The 21,944-nt window shown below is 39.0% G+C and overlaps 2 protein-coding genes across 3 annotated transcripts in view; one reads left to right on the top strand and one right to left on the bottom strand.

Annotated features, from left to right (window-relative positions):
- The window catches only part of LOC103141463 (SH3 domain-containing RING finger protein 3), a 102,012-nt gene extending 87,162 nt beyond the window's left edge, over positions 1-14,850 (bottom strand). The window contains exon 1 of the mRNA XM_007557128.2: positions 12,851-14,850. Within this exon, the coding sequence (XP_007557190.1) occupies positions 12,851-13,264 (414 nt within the window). The 5' untranslated portion in view covers positions 13,265-14,850. The remainder of the gene's footprint in view (positions 1-12,850) is intronic.
- The window catches only part of edar (ectodysplasin A receptor), a 49,501-nt gene continuing 40,727 nt past the window's right edge, over positions 13,171-21,944 (top strand). For both annotated transcript variants that reach the window (XM_007557129.2, XM_016673881.1), the window contains exons 1-2: positions 13,171-13,256; positions 20,887-21,098. The gene's annotated coding sequence lies outside the window, so the exon portion shown is untranslated. The remainder of the gene's footprint in view (positions 13,257-20,886; positions 21,099-21,944) is intronic.

The raw sequence follows: 21,944 nt of genomic DNA on the forward strand, positions 1-21,944 counted from the left end.
AAAGAAGTGACATTTTCCATAGTGAAACATGTCCTATACTGTCGTGACCTGAAAGGCCACTCAGCAAGGAGGAAGCCATCACTCCAAAAAAATAAAATAAAATAAAATAAAAAAACGGGTGGGCAGCATCATATTGTGGGCTGTTTTGCTACAGGAGGATCTGGTACACTTCATAAAAGAGATTCCATCAAGAGGAAAGAACATGCAGAAAAATAGGAGCAAAATATAAAAACATTAGCCAGGAAGTTGAATCTTACACATAAATAGGTATTCTAATTGGCAATAACCCTAAACCTACAGCCAAAAATGTTACGAAGTAGCTCGGTGCGAGAGACCCAGACTAAAAAAAAAAAATTCAGTTACACTAGTTGTATCAGGAGGAATGGGCTGGAACTCCAGCAAACAATTGTGAGAAGCTTGTGGGAGGATATCCAAAACTTTTGACCCAAGTCAGTTCAAAGGCAATGCTACCAAAAACCCCTGGGTTATTTGTGGCAGGGGAGTTGGCTCTGTCTTCTAAAAACATTCTGGTGAACAACTACTTCAACCCTGCTATGTTGACATATGGGTAGCATGAACATAAACCGCATAACCGCTTCCACCTCCCCATATAATGCAACGTTTTGCATTTCTCACCACTATGTCAGGTCAGGAATAAAATTAGCAGCCAAACTGATGTCACCTTTTCCTAATCCTCCACTCAATTCATCCATCCATATAACCGCCGTCTTCCTCCTATCCAATATCAGGTTGCGGGGGCTTATCAGTTATAATACAAAAGCACAAAATAAAACCCAGCATTCGACATGATGAAGTCTGAGTCACCTCCAGCCAAGAGCGATATTATAAATGTTCTTGTTTTTTTAAGGCCAGCACCAATAAAAATCAGCCGCAGGACCACAGCCAGTGTTCAGTTGTGCTGTTCATAATGCCCACACATAATAACTTAAGTGTTTCCAGCAGGTGGACTTGATGAATGAGTCACAGTAAGAGCCAGATAAATACACCTTGCCCTCGCCCTGTACTATTTTTCAGAGCTGCCCATTGAGAACTTTCAGATTTTTTTTCTTTACCTTGATGAAATTAGAAACTCGTGGACACTTGGCAGAAAATTATGCAAAACTGTCTCTGAAGACAGAAGGCTATTACAACTGTTACAATATGGGCCTTAGTTCCAAATTAATAGATGTATTAATAAAAGCTTTTTTATTCTTATTTGGAAAATATTTAATGTTGTTCTCCAGTATAAGCTTACTTGCAAGCTACAATTTCAAAACTACTCAGTTATATACTACTAACTAAAAAGAGCCATTAAGATGTTTTTTTTAAAAGAATAAATTAGTGCTAAATAAAAATAATACAGGTGTAGTAATTACAAACCAAAATATAATTTAGAATTAAATAAATTAAAACCCAAATGAACAAAAAAAAAATTCACTGTTATGAATGGGCTTGGCTATCTTTTCAAAGCCACACATATCCCAGTTGCTTGTGCATCTTTTTCTCCCACATTTCTTCCTTCAACTCAACTTTCCATTAATACATTTGAGTACACCACTGACAGTATCAAGTATATGTACTCAGAGTGCATGGACTTTTAAACAGGCCAGCATTTCTGTGTTAAAAATCTTATTATGGCAAACTGGATATTGGGATTTCATTAGCTTCAAGTCAGAATCATCAAAATTCACAGATAAAAACATTTGGGATCTCTGCAATCAATCTAGACAATAAAAATGTAATTACTGAAATACATGTTTTTTTTGTTTTTTTTAATCATATTCTATTTCTTGTCCAGGAAGTCAAATTCCCTTTCTCTTTTCCTCTTCCTCTATCTCTATTTAATAAAGTGATGCTTAACAGGCAAGATAAATGTCAGATCTATGGGGCTGAGAAAAAACAGAGGCCTCTCTACTGGCTGGAAAAACAGCAGTCAGCTGAGAGTCTCTGGAGAGTGTAAGTTTTTTTTTTTTTTAATTTAAGGAGCAGAGGAGTTTGTTCATACCCTTGCTCCCATTGTTCCCAGTCTAAACAGAGCGCAGCCGTAGGGAGGATGGTGTTTGACCTCACTTCTCTCTGCTTACATAATCCGTATCCTGAAGGGAGAAAACTGCCAGATCCCTCTAACACAGAAACACACACCCATAGCAAAGCTGAAGCCAAAAAATTCACCACATTAAAACAAGCGCCCTTTCATCCTTTCCTTCTCCGGAAATTTATGTTTTTATGATTTTAGCCACATGGATTCATGGTTCTAAAAGTCAGGGAAATTCACACAGCCTTGCACACAAGCATTTATACACGTCCTCTTTTGTGCACAGACATGCGACCAATAAACCACCAAACACTACGTATGCACGCACATACATGCCAGTGAAAATATGCACGTGTAACATTTATGCATACACAAAAACATACAGAAATGTCGGAAAGGGAGGAAACCGATCACAGCTGTGCTGCAGACACAATACACTGTGGGACTTTGTCCTAAAATAACTGCAGATGTTTGTACGCAAGCTCTCCAGGTAATTTTTATGAATGCAGTAAACATTTGAGAAGAGTATCACCATTTATTCGCTGAAAAAAAATTAAAATAATACCCTAGTCAAGCACAGGACTCATCTTGCAGCACACTTTACTGGGTCACTTTGTGAATAGTTACATGATTGATTTATTCAATAATTTTGTACCTTATATTTAAAATTTTGCTTTCACCAGTTTAAGATTTCATCACTTCACTTTTTTACAACAATATGGTTATATTTAAAAAAAAAAAAGGAGCAATAATTGATAGCGCAAGTGCCTGCAAAAACAAAACTTCATGAACTGAAGCTTAGATTTATGAGTGTGAAAAGCAGGTTTATGAAACAGAAGACCTGTGTTTGTTGCCATGTTGTAATTTTCTTCATATGTGTGTGTGGGAGTGTGTGTGCGTGCGTGCGTGTGCGCTCACAGTGATATCTCTACTCAGTTCTAGCCAAGAGTCTGTCTCCTGCCAAATCTAAAGTGGGCGCATTTCAACATCTCTCCATAGCACAGAAAGATGAGGAGGAGGTGGAAGAGACACTTCTTCTATATGAGAGAAAGGAATTGAAATACATTACCAGGGAGAGGTACGACTGCACAAACACGCACATGCTGCTGCGCTGTGTGACACCTGGAGAAACACCTTGAGTTTCTGCGACACCTCTCTCCCGAGAGAACCGTTCCACTTCTTCGAGCGCTGCACTAGTGGAACTTCATCTGTTGTTACGCACACATTTCGCTGCATGGTGCTTTAGGAGTTGCAAGAGCCTTTACAGAATGGAAAAAAAGTACTGTGGTCACAAAGGATCTCTCGTAACACCTTTCCCATGTTGTAACAGACTGTTTTCAGACCAACTGGGGTAATCTTACAGTGTGACAGCTTCCAGTGGCAGCAGGAAGAACTTTGCCCCTGTGGTTAACAGCTGTGTATTCCAAAAATCATTTAACCTGTACTTTTTGACCAAGACAGAACCGTCTTGGTCAGACCTGCTGCTGTAATTGATTATGCAATGCACAATAAGACTCACAAGAAAAGCTTTCTCCTGTCATGTATCTGACTATGTTTTTTAATTGGCACACCCAAAGATCTTTGGTCACCAATCTAATCTCTTAAATTCAGGAGTTATGTTTACTTACATGGATACGAGATTATAAAGTCCAGCACCTTAGCATGAAGGCTGCCTCCGAAAACATTAGTGAAATAAGGGGATGCTTTTAGAGGTCCAGTCAATGCCAACATAGTACCATGATTAGGTGCCATCTGTGCAATGCCAGTGGTATTATAACAAAGTGGAAGCAATGGGGAACGAAAGCAGCTCAGCCTCAAATTGGGAAGCCATGTAAAATCTCAGAGAGGTGTTAGCAGATCATAAGGTCGACAATGGGCTGAGGCCACCAAGCTTTACGGTAAATATCTATGGACCTCCAGATTTGATGTGGCCTTGAGATTTGCTCAAGAACAAAATGTAGAGTGAATCATTTAATGGGATTTTATAGTGAAGCAGCTGCATCTATTACCTAAAATATGAAACTGAATAATAAGCATAGTATTCATAATTGACATACAGAGACTGTGAGAGAGGCTTGCAAGTCCAACAACAGTTTCTAACCTCATAAAATTGCAGTAGCTAACATTTATAATCTTCCTCGCCCCTGCTCTTGGGGGTACAGCCAATCAGTGCCTAGGAAATTAATGACAGTCCTAAACTGGTTTCTCTGCAAACACCAGCAGATACCATGTCAAGTAACATTGCACTCAGGTATTTCAGCATCCCAAGGTCCACTTTCTTTTGAATATTTTATGAAAATAATGATAGAAAAAGAGTTTCCATAGAAACATTTGCAAATAGGTGAATAGTTTAAGGATCACAAATTGAATGTCACTTATCAAAAGAAAATGGCCAGGATTTCATATGTTTTACAAGAGCTGTACAATTATATGAAGAACAAAAGTACAAATAAATGCTGAATTTTTAATGCAGGATTTCCCAAGAATGATAAATAGGTGAATAGATGTTAATATGCCTCATAAGAACATCCAAGTACCCAGATATAATGGTAAACTAATAGTAAACACCTAAACTTTGACCTCTAACATAAGACCTGCACATTTTTTTTTGTTTCAATGTATGCAAAATATTAAATTATAAAAAAGGTTATAAAATCAGTTTCATAGTCTTTTAAACAATACAAAAATGACAAAATCAGACCTTAAAATCTGCCAGTAAAAATCTGTTTGGTGTATCTCTAATCATGACACATTTCGTCTGTCAAATATTGGTTCAACTACTGACCAGTGACTTCTCACCTCTATCTCCACAGTAACCAAAAGACTGGGAGTGAAGGCTGGGGGGTTGTTAACCCCTAACCTAATGTGTTTGTGTGTGGCCATGTGTGTATTTGTGCAACTGGGTACTCCCGTGGGAATAGCAGTCAAGCTTGAAAGCTTGTTTGGATTTTAACACCTATTGTACACCAACCCCCAAGACTAGACACACAAAATCATTACACCTTCTTCTTGCCTACAGAGCTGTCTTTATCCACCGCCCTGCCGCCTACCTAATCCACCTCTGTCCAGTTTCACACCTACATTAATTAGGTGATGGATGCAGGATTTAGACGCAAACAACCTCATGCCACAAAACGACAGACACATATAAAAGTTGCAGGACACCAGCCCCTCAGGTCTATATTTTTGTTGAACCCTTGTCTAGCCAGTCTTAAATTTTACTAAAAACATGTCATAGTGGTTTTCTCTATGGCAGTTAATTGCAGCAATATCATGTTTTTTTAACCTGACCAGTGATGAGGTAACTGGACAGAAAATTGTATCTTTTTCTATTTAACGAATGCACTTCAACTAAGCCATAACGGATCACTCTAATAACGATCCTACTGAGGTTGTTACAGAAGGAAGAAGACTCCTAAGTTACCGAAGCTATTTTTAGATCAATTAGGTTGTTAGAAATTGAGTAAGACAAAGAAAGTAAGGCATGAAAGTAAACGGATTCCTCTACACCGTCATGTTGTCTTTTATTTCACCCTGTATTTTGGTTCTGGTCATTTTGTTTCATTGCCTTTTTGTACATTTGGAGCTTTTCGGTCATTTTGTACCCCACTTTTTCAGAGCAATCTTCCACAGGTTGTGGATTTTTGCACAGGACTGGGAAGCAAATGTCTGAGCACAGAAGGGAAGGAATTTTTACTAGAACAGCAACACTTACAGATTTTACAGATGCACATAAAAGAAAACAACATCAATGTCCCAAGCGGCACAAAACACAATTTTTAAATGGCAGCAAACACATAATCATGTGTGTGACTGAAAGTGACTGAGGAAGATGTGTGTTGGAGGAGATCATTATGTGGTCACACTAAAATTAAAAACATTCCTGCACTTGGAAAGAGAAAGAGGATGTGTAAAGCAAGCGAAGAGCATGAGTTTACGAAAGTGCGTGCTCATTTGTAACCATCTGTGTTGGAGTGAATACACACACGCAGCAAAACAAATGAGTGGAAAGACAAAGTAAACGTGTGTGTCTGTTTATCTGGGTTTGTGCCCAAGGTGTGAAATATTCATAAAGTGAGCAAATAGTGCAAAGGTGGTGACAAGAAATATATTGAGTTGTTTACCCGGTGAATGAATGTGCAAGCAGATTTCAAAGGAGAATCCGTGTCTATGTCGATAAAGGAGGAGAAAAATGCTTGTGGTAGCACAGATTGTGTTGAGGACGTTGATATTTAATGAAAACAACTTATGCTCACGAGGATATAGTTAATCACGAGTTGAGGTAAGGCTTTGTGTCTCGTCTCCTTCTGTATTGTGTCTAAACTAGAATGCGCCAGGTTCAAAGGATTATTACAGGGATCTGAAGTAGACTATGTCCACTTTACAACCCCCGCCTAATCACTGGGAATGACAGTGCAAAGCCATGTCTCACTCTGGAGATGAAAGCAGGTGGCGTCACTGCTGCTGTGGCTACCTCGGGCGTTGCCATGTCAACCTCAGGTAAATACAGGTATGGGAGAAGATCAAGGGGAAGGGTTGGAATCTCTGGGACAAACTGCTGTATTGCAACATGAACAGAAAAACAGGTTGAACACTTCACAATGATACTTTGTCTCTGACATTGATTGGTTGACAAAAGAGTGTTTGCATCTCAGGAATCAATCCCTTTATCTTCCTCACTGATACTGAGACTAGGGCTGACATGACTGCATTAAGATGGAAGAGTTGCAAATTTCTACTTGTGGATGCCAGCAAAGAGATCTAAAAATACAGATTTTTTTTGTCACTGTACAAAAGATACGTTAAGGAGTTCTGGATCTGCTCTGTCTTCTGAATTTTCGATCTTATTAGCTGCTATAATTATAAAGTGTTTAACACTATGAAACAAAGTGAAAGATTTCTTCCAATGCAAAATTGTTGAATGTAAGAATTTTGCATAATATACATCTGTCATTAGGCTACATGCAACAACCATTTTGAAGTTAGATTTGATGAGAAACTTTACGTTTCTCCACTCGGATCACGACAGTACGTTCAGTTCATTTTTCCTGTATTCCCCTTCCAAATAAAAAAATTAACGGTTTGACTTCTGAGAAAAAAATGTATTTCCTTTTCTCCCAAAATCATGACAAGTCTTGCAGTATGTCTGTTTTAAATTATCTGCCAACACCGTAGCACTTGAAAACCTTTTTTTTTTTCTTTTTATTTACTGAAATAGTTGTTTTAAAAACTCCAAGAGTCTCTGTCCAACAGGGATCTGTTATACTCATATTGGTATAAAAGATGTATTGTGTAAACCTTAGGATTCTCACTCAACAGACTCCACAGGGCCAAATACTTGCAAAGCAAAAAGCAATCTGCAAGTAAAAAACCAAACCAAGCTTTATCAGGGGAGTGTTATTATTGTCTGCTGATTTTGTTAGTAGCACTGTGGGATAAGAAGAATTTCAACACATTGTTCAAAAATAAACTCTACCCCATCACAGTACAGGGAAAAAGTTAGATCATGACAGTGTACACTATAAATACACTGCACAGTATTTTTTCCATTCATCAGAGGCCAGCCAATGACAGCATTTCTCCAAACAAATCCACAAACCGGAAAGTGCTTTGAAAGTATCCACCTCTGTTGAAAGTTATTGGTCTTGAAATGTGTTATGTCAGTGCTAAATATTTCACAGTTTGCCGACAGAAACCATGTGAGCAGCAGACACAGAGGACACAGCGATATAGGGGGGGAAGGCAGACAAAATGCTGAAACATGCTCCACCTAAAATAACTTCATCACAAGATTGTGGGTTAATACTTAATCAAATTTTACTAAAATCCAGTAACAGGTTTTCAGGCTTGACAGCTAAGACACAAACAAACACACCCCCAGGCTGTCAGAAATAAAAACAATGAGCTGCTGGCATCAGAATAAAATAAAGCCCCATCTGTTAACAGAAACTACGTGTTGCCCCTAGGAATACTGAGATTGACAAAATACCTTGTGCTGAATAGAACTGAGCAAAGTCTTTTTTTGGAAAAGACAAGAGGATGATGTTGCCGCCATGCATCTTGAAAAAGCCTCCATAATTCCTGAAATTGTTCAACTCTCTCACTTCAACTACAAACTTTAATGCACTTTAGTGAGATTCTATATGATAGAACATCAAAAAAGTACTTCATAATTCTTTAAAAAATGATAAATATTGACTACATAAGTACAATGCATTTTTTTTTCTCTGCATGCCAAAAGTGGTTAAAGATTTTATTTGTCTTTATTGGTAAGATTGAACTTTTTTTTTCCAATTAAACCTCTTATTTTCTGAACCCCCTGCCCCCCATTGTTAGGTCTACGTTTGTAATAAAGTGCAATACGAATTTGTGTATTTTTATTCCAAGACATAACTGTCATTGCAACACACCAACCTTATGGTACCTTTTGTCTCAAATTGTGTTCATGTGTTAGAACGGCTCAGTCAAAGCTCATATTCATTCTAAATAAATTGAGAATGTTTGGTCATATTAGAAAATTGCTACTCCATTCAGGCACACTGAGCTAAAACAAGTTTGCTAATTAGTATGGACAAAGGTTCACAATTATGCAGCATGGTACTTAATACATACTCAATAGACCACATTCAGGTTTGTGTTTGTAACCTGACAAAAATGGGAATATATGCATGAATGCATTTGTAGGGCAACAGTAAATATTTATTCAGGTAACTATCCAGGCAAAGCCACTTGATCTTTGCTACAAGGTACCCCAGAAATAAAGCCAAACCTGAGTTAATCAGAAGTGTATAACTCTTGATCATAATCTTGACTGTCCAGTAGATCTGCTCTGATGTCTATCTCATTTAGCTCAAAGCTGATTTTCTGAGCAGCATTAGCAGCTTCTGTGATTGCTTTCTGCATAGTTTTGCTCTGTGACCCCTGCTACACACAGGAGCCTTGAAAGTGGAATGAAACCACAGGATCCCACTTACACTGGATGCACTTTGAATTTTTTGCCTCCTGCCTCACACTTGTAAGGTTGGTGTGTTAAGGTCCTTTTTCACTCACATACCTCAAACACTCCATCATCTCAGGAGGACAAGCATCTGACAACTCTGCTTAGCCCCACAGCAATTCTTTCTATTTTCTTTGCTCTCTTGCTTGTATAAAATGTTGACTGCATAATACATTAAATATATCATCTGAACTTGTAGACCATAAATGCAATATATTAGAACTCTGATCATTGACTCATTCACATTAAAATGAGAGAAAAGCTCACATGCAATGTCAATATCAGTAATTGAAAAAGGTGCTGAAGGTATTTTAGTGGTCATGTAAGACTACAAACTTGACTCAGCAAAGCACAAATGACTTTAATATACAAGTGAACATACTAACTGACATTAGAAAAGACTAGATTAAATTCAAAATTAACCATGTAAAATTGGTATTTTGATTTTAGCTGCTTTGATAGACTTTAACTGGTCAAAGCACAGCATCTGCAGTAGAGGGTAAAAGAGCACAGCTGGAGGAATTGCTGCTCACGCTGCTGACTCAGCATGCCTTTCCTCTGCTTCCCTTTCCATGGCAACACATCCATTCTCATCTATAAACATTCATACTTGATTCAGAGTGCTCTGTTTTTCACCTGTCTGACTCCTTCAAGAACTATGTCTGTATATGCAGCCATATTAGATGAGTGTTTCACACAACAACAGAGTTAACGCCTATAAAAAGATCCCTGCTCTTTGTGTGTAACGGGATCTACAAAGCAGAATGCATGGGCACACACACTACACACTTAAGGGGAGAATAATTTACACTTTTATCCTGAAGCTTTGGTCCTGAGAGTGCCTGGAGGAGACTTGGGAAAAGGGACTGCAGGCCATTGCAGAGGGGTCACTGGGTTATAGGCATGTGTGTACACTTGTGAGTGATGCAATAAAATCCAAGTCCACACCAGAGTGCTTCCTGAAGAGGCCCTAAAATAAGAACAGGCCAACGAAGACATCAATCTGCATTAAGTAGATTTTGTTACTTACATGTATGATCAGGATTGTTTAGCGTTGCTGAAGTGGGGTTATGCTAAAAGGTTATAAGTAGCTATTATCTTACATACAGTAAATAACTCCCATATTATCTTCCTAATATAAACCCAGATGCAACAGTACCAGAGGCTGAAGCTACCAGCCAACTGGACTTCTACCATCTTACAACAGCTCAAGTCTCAAATACATAGTAACAGTTACACACTATTTTATGAAGCTTTTTTTTTTTTTACTGCTGTCAAGTTTTCAGTGTGGGGAATGGCACAGAAGCAGATAATAGATCACACAGGAAAGTGAGGTTGGAAATAAACATGTGAAGCAATTTAGCAATTAGCAGGGCAATTAGAAGAAATCTGCAAAGCTGACTTGTGATTGCATTTGCTGTAATTTATTGAATAACATTTAACTGTATATTCAATCTGCTTGAAACTCAAAAGAAGTGCGGATCAACGGCTAAAACCTTTTCAAATATTGTTTTTCGGTTTTCATTTTACTTTTATGAGCAAAACTAAAATTCCGTTTGGATTTTTGTTCATGAATGACTCTTACTGCTGCACCTCATCACACTACAGCGCTACACTGCTTCAGTCAATGACTGGCATGCCTGATAAGACTGCTACAGAGCAGGACTCAGAGGTAAGAAAGCTAGAGACAATGCCTTCACTTGGCAAACAGTTCATTTCCCACTCACTGGATCACAACAAAAACTTAGTGGGCTTTCTGGAATGCTATCTATCTAATGATTTTTGTTGTTAAAAAACAACCAAATATGCACAGATCAGGTTTTTTCTGGGCTTCCTGTTTTCTTCAAATCAAATTTTCATGCCAACTTAGGTTTTCACTGGTTCATTTTTTTCAGCGCAAAAAGATTAAAACAAACAAACAAACAAAAAACATGTTATATATCCAACATTAACCTAACATATGATTCAAAATAAATATTGCATAGCTTTTGGCTTTTGAGAGATTTCTATTGAAATTTAAAATAAATAAATAAATAACCAAAGTACACACTACTGCATTCACAGTCTGAAAATTATGGGACTTTTTGGTACTAAAAAAAATCAGAATTTTCTGGATTTGATCTGGTGATCGTCAACGATGGAAAACATTGGACAATCCAATCGATCAGTGAATCACTATTTACAATTTGCAAAGCTCCCACTGTTGGAGTGAGAAATTAATAATCTTTTGCTCCTTTTAGCTTTATATCAGAGGCCATTATTGTCACTGGCAAATACGATCAATGACCAGAAGTATTTCTACCTCGTCACAAGAACCTAACTTGTTCTTAAAGATAAAAGTAGCAATCAACATTTTTGCAGCTCAATGCTGCTCGCATCACATTGTGCCGTCTCATTGCCACATTGCAGCCACATTCTTCAACATGCCACATTTTCCAATACGCCACAGCCACAAGACAATGCGCTGGCTGCACTGCACAGGAAGTAAACATGACTCCCACTCCACTCTGTCTGAGTGTGGGAAATAAAACCTCACACTGACACTGACCTTTTCGGTCCGTCCTTACAGAAAAGCCTTATTCTGATTTTCAGGTTAGTTCAGTTTCATCCAGGCAAAAATAATGTTATAATGCAAAGTGGAAGAAAAATGCTACATGCTTTTCTATTTTTTTATATATATATATTTTTTTTTAATGTGTCATTTCCAGTCAGCCTTTACAAGTCAATACATTTACGTAATTACAGCTCCAGGTATTTTGGGTTATGTCTTTACCGGCTTTGTGTTTCAAAAACTGAAATTGTGTACCATTCTTTGTAAGATACTGTAAATTCCCAAATGGATGTAGATCTGGACTTTGAATGGACCATTAACATCTTAATGCGATTTCCACTAATCTTTTCTTTTCTTCTGGCCAGCACTTTGTGATCTTTATCTTAAAAGCTGCAACATAAATAAGTATTTACTTAATTACATTTGGAGGTGTCCCTGCTTAAACTTATCTGAATTGAATAATGAGGTAATTAATACACGCTCAGGAGACCAATATGCCGTTTCACTCAGTTATGTGATGGAGCTGGAATACATCTAAACGTTGCAGGACACTGACGGTCAAGGCCTGGATTTTGACAGTCTTCATCTGAAACTTCCTATTGAACCTCTGGATGTATGTTTTTTTGCTTCTTTGTTAGTTTTTTCTAAGCAGTTTCTAGTGTTTTGTAGCCTCTAATGGGTTTTCTTCCAGTGTTCCCCTGCATCGTCCATCATCCTATTGGCTGTGATCAGCTTCTCTGTTTCCGTTAAAAGCATCCCCTCACCATGACGCTGCTAACACCATGCCTTACTGATGTGTTCAGGGAGATGTGTAGCATAAATTTCCCTCTCAACATAATGTTTTTCTCCTATACGTCACATTTAGATCAAAAAGTGTGGATCCTTTTCCTTACACTTCACAGCTAAGCATGATCCACTACATAAAATCTCAATGGCACACACCGAATGTTTGTGAATGTAGCAGCATCTGAACAATGTGGAGGTCTACGATGTACTTTGCAAGACTTTGGATTTCCCATCATTCCAACAGTCTGTTTTTCAAGTTGAAGCCTCTCATGAACTTCTGTTTTTCAACATCCTACTTGAGAGACACTCTGCAGCAGTTGCTGCTTAGAACAGTGACGGATTTGCTTGTTCAAAAACTTTGTTCAACCGAATTCTGCTGCTACGGTGTGAAGTCCATGAAGTTGGGTTTCGTGTTTTATGTACAAGATATCCGGCTTTCGTCAAACCAGCAGATTTCGTGCATGAACGGAAAGTGACCAACCTTGACAGGGGAGCTCCTGGTGGCCACGGGCAGCTCTCTAATTGCAGTTCCCGGAGGGGAGGCGGATATCCCGGCTGCGTACCCCTGCAGCGAACCTCCGGCTAGAGACTGCCTGCCACCTCCTCCTCCTCCCCCTGCGCTCCCTCGCTGCGGCCGCTGCTTGATCCCGTCCAGGAGGCGAACCAGAAGGATGTTGGCCGGCAGGTCGTCCACCCCGCAGTCCACCAGGATGCGGCACTCCGGGCAGCGGAGCTCGTTCCTGGAGCTGACGATGTTCTCCAGGCAACGGCGGCAGAAGGTGTGCTGGCACGGCAGCACCTTGGCCGTGGTGTCCAGGCGCTCCAGGCACACCGAGCACTCCAGCAGATCCAGTAGCGACGAAGAGTCGTCCATGTCGGCGGAGAGGGTGAGCATCTGGGCTTCAGTGTGCGTGGATGCGCCGCAGGGACTTTTTCTGGGGAAAACAGAACATTCTGGGAGGTGAACCCGGGTGGTGTGGAAGGTGCCCACGGACGCACCTCGATGTTGTCCAGACCCCCCCCGCCCCCCACTTTTTTTTTTTTTTTTTTTTTTTGTTTGTTTTGCCAATACGCAGCTCCTGGTGTGTTTTGAGTGCTCTCCGCTGTTCTGGGTCTCCGTCTGTTTCCCTCAGCGTGTTTCTGTTTCTCACTGCCTCCTCCTCCTCTTCTCTCCAGCAGCTGTGCAGAAAGCGGTGAGGTCACGCTCTCATCATCATTTTCCGCGCGCCCATCAACAATTGCGGCGTGCGCGCTCATGCACCCGAGGCAGAAAGCCCTAAAACCATCACTCGCATGCATGCGGCGGGCAGCTCCACAGCCCATCAGTGATTAACGCCAATTGATGTTTTTGCGCACAAACTGTCCAAAAAGACGAGTCTGGTGTCACACCAGTCTCACCTGCTCAAAGTCCAATCTGACCATAACACATCCTAGTCTTCAGATATTTGCAGTAAAATGTAAATAAAATGTGCAGTTTTTGCCCAGTTTGGTTTTGTCTCCATTAAACAGCGCGATGCACAATGTTTATTAACATAAGTAACATAAAAGGATTTCGTTTCAATTACGGTCTAAGCCTTCTTCCTTTTCGCTGTGTGACAGAAGATGACATCCTATTGATTACCTTAGTAACCAAAAACAACTGAGGACTTCGGCGAAAAGAGTAGTTTGTTGCGCCACCTGGCGGGCATCCCTCAAGGTCCCTAAGCATTTTCTTCATCCCCAAATTTTTCTTTTCCACAGTCAGATATTTCAGATATTAAAGGACCTTTTATCCCGTTTTGAGGTGGAATTACAAGACTACACAGTGAAAGTATCGTGAATATTTCTGCAGTGGTCAGAATCAAAATATGAAAAGGGGATGGGTGGAAAAAAATAACTATATACACCATTTCTATTATTTCATAATAGCAATATTCTCCTAGTTTGAATTGCCATTTCAAATTAATCACTGTAACTATAGAAAAAAAAACATGATCAGAACAATAACTTCATCTCCATTCAATGACTGCAAGTCTGTTTAAGGATTATTAGAGCAAAACGTTGAGTGTCAATAAAACATTGGCATCCCTGATAAAGATCTGTTAAAAGTGTTAAAAAGATGAATCACTTATTATTCATCTATTAAAGTTGTATAATCGTTAGCACTTCTGTGTGGAGGTCAGTTTAAAATGTTTTTTTTTTTTCTTTTAACAAAAGTCCTGATGTTTACATGTGTTAGCACCCCTAACAAATCCTGTTAATGTAACCTTACTGAGCTGAGATGACGCTTACAGAGGGCACTTTCCTTTAGCTACTCCTTGAAATGAGAAAGACGACAAAAAACTGCACAACAATGCTGGGCGTGTGTTGAATCTCATAAGTCAGAAAATAGTTATAAGAAATAACAATTATCCTAAACTTCCCCATATCTATAGAAAAGATTTTCAAGCAAATAATGAATAGTAAAACAAAGATTGGCAAGTTCGAGGTCCCAAAATCTACACAAAAACATCACTTTAATATGGTGGTTGGTTTTTATTGTGGAGGGTACTATAGTTGTGTAATATACTAAATGAAACTATTGTTTTCTCCCTTGTGATCTCATTTTATTCTTCAGTGTTTTTATTTATTTTTCATAATCCATGTACACGTGTTGACATTTTGGGTCACAATAATCCAAAAAAGAGAAAAAAAAAATTACTCTCTCATTAAACACAATGAAAGATGACAAGCGTGACAAACCCAGTTTAAATGGTGACGCTTAAAGATTTGAGGGGACGTTTACCATAAAAACTAGACATACTAAAAAAAAAAAGAAATCACTGCCAATTCATAAGTCTCAATAATGTAAAGCTCTACATTTCACAATATAATTGTGTTGCTGCTAAAGTTAAGGCATTGTTGGCAGATGATGAGAGTGATATTGAGTTGAAGTAATGCACTCTAATGTGTTGGGAAGAAGACAGTGTGTGGTTGGTTGGCTTACAGTCATGACTATATCCCTGCTTTGCTCGTCCACCTGTTCAGACTTGCAACGCTCCCATATTTAGGAGGGGTAGGAACTAATCAGGGCAAATGTCTGTCTGTGTCTGCGTGTGTCTGTGTGTGTGTGTGAGAGAGAGAGAAAGAGACTTATAAAGACGCCTTCCTGGTTGAGGGGTGGGCCTGCTATTTACCACCCACGATGAAAATCCATGGGTGGACTGCTTTAGTCATACAGTGAGAAGGGAGCTTGTCTGTTGATTACGCACTGGAGCTTATGTATACAGAAGAGGCGACTGTCTACGCTAAAGCCAAGTGTTTTTAAAGTTTCGCTGATTGATGCTGTGATGACTCTTTTTACTATTACATTATGGTGAAAAAGTGTTTTTACCTTCACAGGTTTCTTCTCTTTTTCTCTATTGTCAATGTTTTAAATCCTCAAACTTATTAAAAAAATATATATTTTTTTAAAAAACAGCTTTTAAAATTATGATTCCATTTTTAAAGAAGCATTAGCTATCCAACCCAACTTGTCCCAGTGTGAAAATATAATGTAATTCTCCCTTTATTAAACCGTGAATTACCTGCTGTTTGCACATTCCTATGGTTAAGTTTGGCTGACCACACCTAGGCTTAATTATTGCCTGACTCACAGAATAAAATCACTTGAATAAAACCTACCTGACAAATTGAAGTAGATTAAAATGCTGAAAGATCTCAACAAGAAATGACAAACAAGGTCTTTGGTATCTATCAGTCTGGAAATTGTTACAAAAGCCATAAAACTAGACCAAACTTGGATTATGCAGCAAAAATGATGATCCACAAGCATACCAGAACATCCATCTCTGAAAGGCTTAAAGAAAAGAATGTTTTCAAGTACCTTACTCAAAGTCTGTAATTCGGTGTGATTGAGGTGCCTTAACACATGCTCAACACCTTTTCAGATACTTGTTTTACCTTTATTTCAGTTCTGAACTTGAATAACTTAAATTCTCAGCAATGCTGAGGCATAATTACAGAACAACCATGCAGGGACTGGACTTACAAATGTATTACAGTCCCAGAGCCAGTGGAGGCAGGGGGGGGACTTAAATACTCCTTGAACTTTTCCATCTCACCTGGAAGAAGAGCACCTCTCTTATTTTATTTGCAGAAACCCAAGTCATTTTTGGGGAAGGATTTTGTTTTATTTTTAGCTGCATAACATAGCAACATGACAACAGATCAGCCATTAAAAGCATGCGAGTTACTGTTGTCAGCGCTCGCTGTCGAACGCTCACTGCTGCAGCGGCCCACGAGCGCTGGCAGCAGGCCCACACTCACGGTGCGCATCGCCCTCCTCTGTTCGCTCTCTCTATCATTCCCACTCATGTCTTTTGCACTCGCCGTGTTTCACCTGCCTAGTACAATTCTCCACAGCCAGTGATTCAGAATGAGTGCAGCTGATGAGAGGTGCACAACAAAAAATATTACTGGATGAAAATTCCCTGTAGTCCATTTCAGCAAAGGTAAGCAAAAGGATTCCCGTAGGATGCAATGCGATTATAAAGCGATGCGTACTGTTTAACTGGCACGCATGTTGAGTTTGGAGCAACATCTGTTGTTAATGCACTTATTATAATTTAATGATACAGGACATGCACTGAACATAATGTATAACAAATAATTTTTAAACATTTTATCATGATAAATCAACACAGCGCTGGATAAATAAGAAGTGGAGGGAATCTGGTTTTCCACAAAAATCCAATACATCTATGTACAATTCAGACTGACAGAAACGAGGCTGTCATATCGCAGCATCTGCCCTTTTTCCCAACTCCAAAATGGAAGATAGTTGAAGTGTCTTGCCCAGCAGAAGCAGACAGAGCAGGAATCAAACCAGCGACCCACCAGTTTCCAGGCGAACTCCTTGAAACTCACCACTGCCAGTCAAAACAATGCGTGAGTATCACTCTTGCTGCTGAAAGGACTAAAATTTTTCCAGCTTAATTGTGTTTTCCTTCATCTTGTAATGTGATTATTGAGTGCTGCACATAGTCCTCCACTGTTGGCAAGATAATAAAGTTGTAGTCTCATGAGTTTTAAGACTTCTGTTCCAAATTGTGTTGCTTAATGGACTGAAATGGTATCATTGTTTGTACAACTGCTCATTATTCGTCAGATGCCAGGTTTCCTTGGGAAATACTTGTTGGAGAAAATGATCAAGAATATCTAATGCTATTTGTCAGCTTTCTCAGGCAAAGCAATGCAGCTTCAGTTGTACTGAACCTTTTGTTCAAAGTTAATACCGAGAAAAAATGATAAACACCAAGAAATATACTGAGGGAACATAATAGTAGAAATGTATGCATATAAAAAGAGAAGAAGTAAAAGCTCTCTTTTCCTAAAAGTACACTTTTTATGTTTGTCTGTCTTAGTCTTTGTGCATACAAATGTTTTATAACCCCATATCATTCTCATTACAAAGAGTTTGGGAAAAATTAAATGCATAACAAATTAATATAATGTACGTGTGTGTGTGTGTATGTGTGTGTGTGCGTGTGTGTGTGTGATAACTATGAAAGGGCAGGGATGGGAAAGGTTCCGTTCTCAGGTGCCAACACCACACACCTCCTCTCTTTCATTCGCCAATGTCTTTCGTTCATGCAAAAGTAGGTTAGGTGACACAACAGTTTCCATGGCAACCACTCTTTTGCTTCCACTTTGAAGGGTAGTTAGAGGCTGTACGCGTGTGTGTGTGTGTGTGTGTGTGTGCATGCGTGTACGCATGTGTGCGTGTTCTCACAGACAGTGTCTCTGTGTGGCCTGGTCTTAAAGAGGGTAATAACAAGGTCACAGAGTCTGTGGAAGACTGGCTGAGGGATGCTCTTCTTATTGTGTTTTCTGACACAACAAGAAAAACATCTTGTTGTGTCAGGCAAATATAAAAATTATATATGTTTTATTAACAGGTAGACCACATTTACCATAGACTTTTGTTAATGTTGACCTGCAGCACTCATCCAAAAGCAGCTGCTATATATGTTCCTTGTGAAAAACTTTGATGTTCTGTGTAAATCCTGGTGGAAAACTAAAATTCAAAGTATGACAATATTTTATTAAAATTTATAAAACTGGCTACAGTGTCTTTACTGTATTCTTTTTACATCAAAATGAAATATAATAAACTCTATTGTTACAACTAATTCCCTTAAGAATAATAAAAAAAAACTAAAAAAAAAAACTCAGCAACTTAGAAAATTGGAAAAAGGTGAACACGGCTGAAAAGGATCTACAAACCAATGGGAAAAGACCAACACAGATCCAGGAGAAATTAATCCTGTAGAACATAAATGAACAAAGGGGAAATGATCAAAACAAAAATGAAAACCAAAACCCAAACACCTGCAGATCATTTCAAGAATACAAAGCGTGGGTTTTCAAAATTATTCACATAGAAAACTGGGACATTTTGACACAGATTTGTATTTTTCCCTATGACTGTGATAAATAACAAAGAAAAACCACTTTATCCAACTGCTTTAAGAAGTCATCCAATTATCAAATATATTTCTTTACATGTTTGTAAGAGAACCTTGGTGAACAAACATAATTATGAAGTTAAAGAAAGGCATGATTAAGTTTTAAAACAATACCCCAAGCTTTGATTATCTGACAAAGCACTGTTAAATTCTAAAATAGTGTGAAAGTATATCTATGCGTTGGAATGACCCAGTCAAAATTTAAACCTAATTTCACTTGAAAATATGTGTAGCAAGCCTATATTGCAAAGGAAAAAATGGGCAAACAAGATGTAAAGCAAAACAACATACCAAGGGCTTGGAGCTGTAATTGAAACAGAAGTTGCAAAGTCTCGGTTCAAAGGGCTGAATACAAATCCATGCCACACCTTTTCAGAATTTTTGTGTAATCCTTTTAAAACTTTAAGCCCTTTTCCTTCCATTACACAAACTGTTTGTTGCAGTTTTTATTGACCTGTCACATAAATCCACATAAAATCTGTTAGCGTATGTGGTCGTAGCATTACGACATTTAAAAATATCTCAAAAGCCACGCATGCTTTCATAAGGCAGCGCACAAAAGTGTCTCTGGCGGTCAGTGCTAAAAAGGTGCAGCTGGAGGAATGCAGAAGGCAGGATGTTGGAGGATGGTGAAGGATCAGTGTGGCCCAACAGTAAACAGGATCAAAACTGGCACAAGTCTTTAATTGTGTCCCTTTCATTGTTGTTTTGTTGAACTGTATCACTTGGTCTCCATACAAACTCCTTCTTTCACATTGTTTTACGAAGCCTAATACTGGCGTTGCGATACCATCAATCATCGTTATTAAAGTTTATACATGTTAATGTGTGTTTTTGTCCAGCTTTCAGACACCCTGTTCCCAAGAGGAACTCACCTCTCGTGTCATCCTCTGCTCATCCTCTCTTTTCATCTCGTCTTGGCTTCTCTCATCGTTTTCAGTAAGGAAGCTTGGGATTGACTTCAATAGGGCTCAACAGGAGGGGGAAGAGAGAAAGATGGAGAAAAGTTGGAGGAGAGAAGATTGAAACTGAGAGTGAGGTACTGTCAGTAAAAAAAAAAAGAATCGTTTGAGAAGAGGCAAAAATAAAAAAACAAAAAAGTCAAAAGGAAAGACGGTGACTGACACACACAAAGAGAAAGAGTATGTAATTACAGGACTCCCAGTGCTTTCAAAGCCCTCCTTTTATCTAATTCTTCCTGTGGATGAGAAAAGAGGAAGTGGTGTGAAGGATGAGGAGGAGGAAGAGTAAAGTCCAAGCTTTAGTCCAATTCAAACACCAGGCACTGGGTCGGCAGCATCAAAGACTCACTCAAACTAATTGATGCCTTCTGTTTCAAAGGCATTCATCATCTGAAGGCGAGTCTTTAAGTGGATGGGAAGGTGATTCACGTAAAGCACTTAAATGGCGATAATGCATGAGAAATGTTGTGATTATTGTTTATCCTGCGACACACAGCTGGGGTGTTGTTTGGCTCCTGTCATGCTTTGCTGTGTATAAACAGCAATAACCTCAGGATGCAGCATTACTGTTGGAGTAAAATAAAGCAGCTGAGACTGAACTGAACCACAGTTGTTATTAAATTACAGCAAATGAAACTAACAGTTAGGACGAAGCTTCTCCTGGTCTTCCTTGAAGAAAACATGTCTACTGAAATGTCTGCCTGCGAAATATGTAATAATGAATCAATACCATGTTTTAAAAGACATGATTTGTCCATGAGGTTGGTAGCTGTACATATAACAAAATCTATTTTTATTACGTCCATAATTACTGTAAAACACAATAAGAAAGAAGTTGTCTGTTCATAGATTGTTGTATCTAATACAAAATGTTTCCCTGAATTTAATTCCTTCCAATTTAAAAGAAAAGCCACTTCATTCATACGAACACTAGATGGCAGAGTCGAATCGTAACCCGCACCATGTTAATTGACAGTCTACCTGGCACACGTTAATCGGTTTCTCTTTCAAGGGCGGAGGAAACAAATCACAAACTGTTTTTTTTTTTTTTTTTTTTGCTCACCAAGGAGGAGCTTGAAGACACGCCGACATGCGCCAAAGTGGAGGCTGAGACGCTGCATTATCGCTGCACGGAGTTTAACTCCTATGAACGCAACCAGTCGGTCGGCGATGCTCACCCGACGCCACGCAGGAGATTAAACACCGATCATCAGGTCCGCTGATAGCGCAGAGCAGCAGGAGAAACCGCGCCGGTGCCCCGAAAGCCACGCAGCTCCAGGTAAGAACTCCACTCTGAGGAATGCACGGACAGATTGCTGCAAGACTTCGGGGAAATTCCTGAGCAACACTTTTTTTTTTCTTTTTTTTAAATGCCAGATAAACATGTGCTTTACTGTAAAATGACCTCATAGAAAACAAATACATTAGAGCAAAGTAATAGGAGTCGTTCGGAACAGTGATCAGCACTGATAAAACAGCACCAACCTCAAAAGGACAATTGATTCAATTACGTAAAGGTCTGTTTCTGTCTGTTTGTAAATGTGAAGTAAAATATGAAGGACCTTTGTTGTGAAGTCAATACAGAAATTAATTTCCAGCGTTTTTCTTTGCACAATATCATCCAGAGTGAATCTTTTGAAAAGTGTGAAGCAAGCATCCTAAACACTTCTGAAGTATGTGGAGGGTGCATGTTGGTACAAAAGTTTTAGCCCAAGGAGGTAGAATAATGTTCACATCACTAGTTGTATAGTTTATAGGCCTCATTGACTTTGTGACAAGGTTGTGATTTAAGATCCTAAAATATAGAGCTAGATGTTATCTTTGTTTCTTGGTTTGTTAGAAAGCAATTTTAATGAGCTCTTTTTTTTTGTATACGTGAGGTTGTAACTGTTTTATTAGAGTTTCTTTTTTTTTAAACTTTTTTTAAGATTATGCATTTGAGCGGGTTGCACAGCTTTCTGCTCTGTCTACATAATTGTTTTCTTGGTGCCGCCTGACTGTCCCAGGCCCCGGGCCCCCCGGGGGAAGTCCTGCCCGCAGACAGGCAGCTCAAGCCGGCTGGGGGACATGTCAGGTCCTGCTGCACTTCTGAAGTCTGCTCGCTTGCTTGGCTTTGAACTGGAGC

The sequence above is a fragment of the Poecilia formosa genome, unplaced genomic scaffold, assembly GCF_000485575.1.
Source record: "Poecilia formosa unplaced genomic scaffold, Poecilia_formosa-5.1.2 Scaffold84, whole genome shotgun sequence".
Taxonomy (NCBI): Eukaryota; Metazoa; Chordata; class Actinopteri; order Cyprinodontiformes; family Poeciliidae; genus Poecilia; species Poecilia formosa.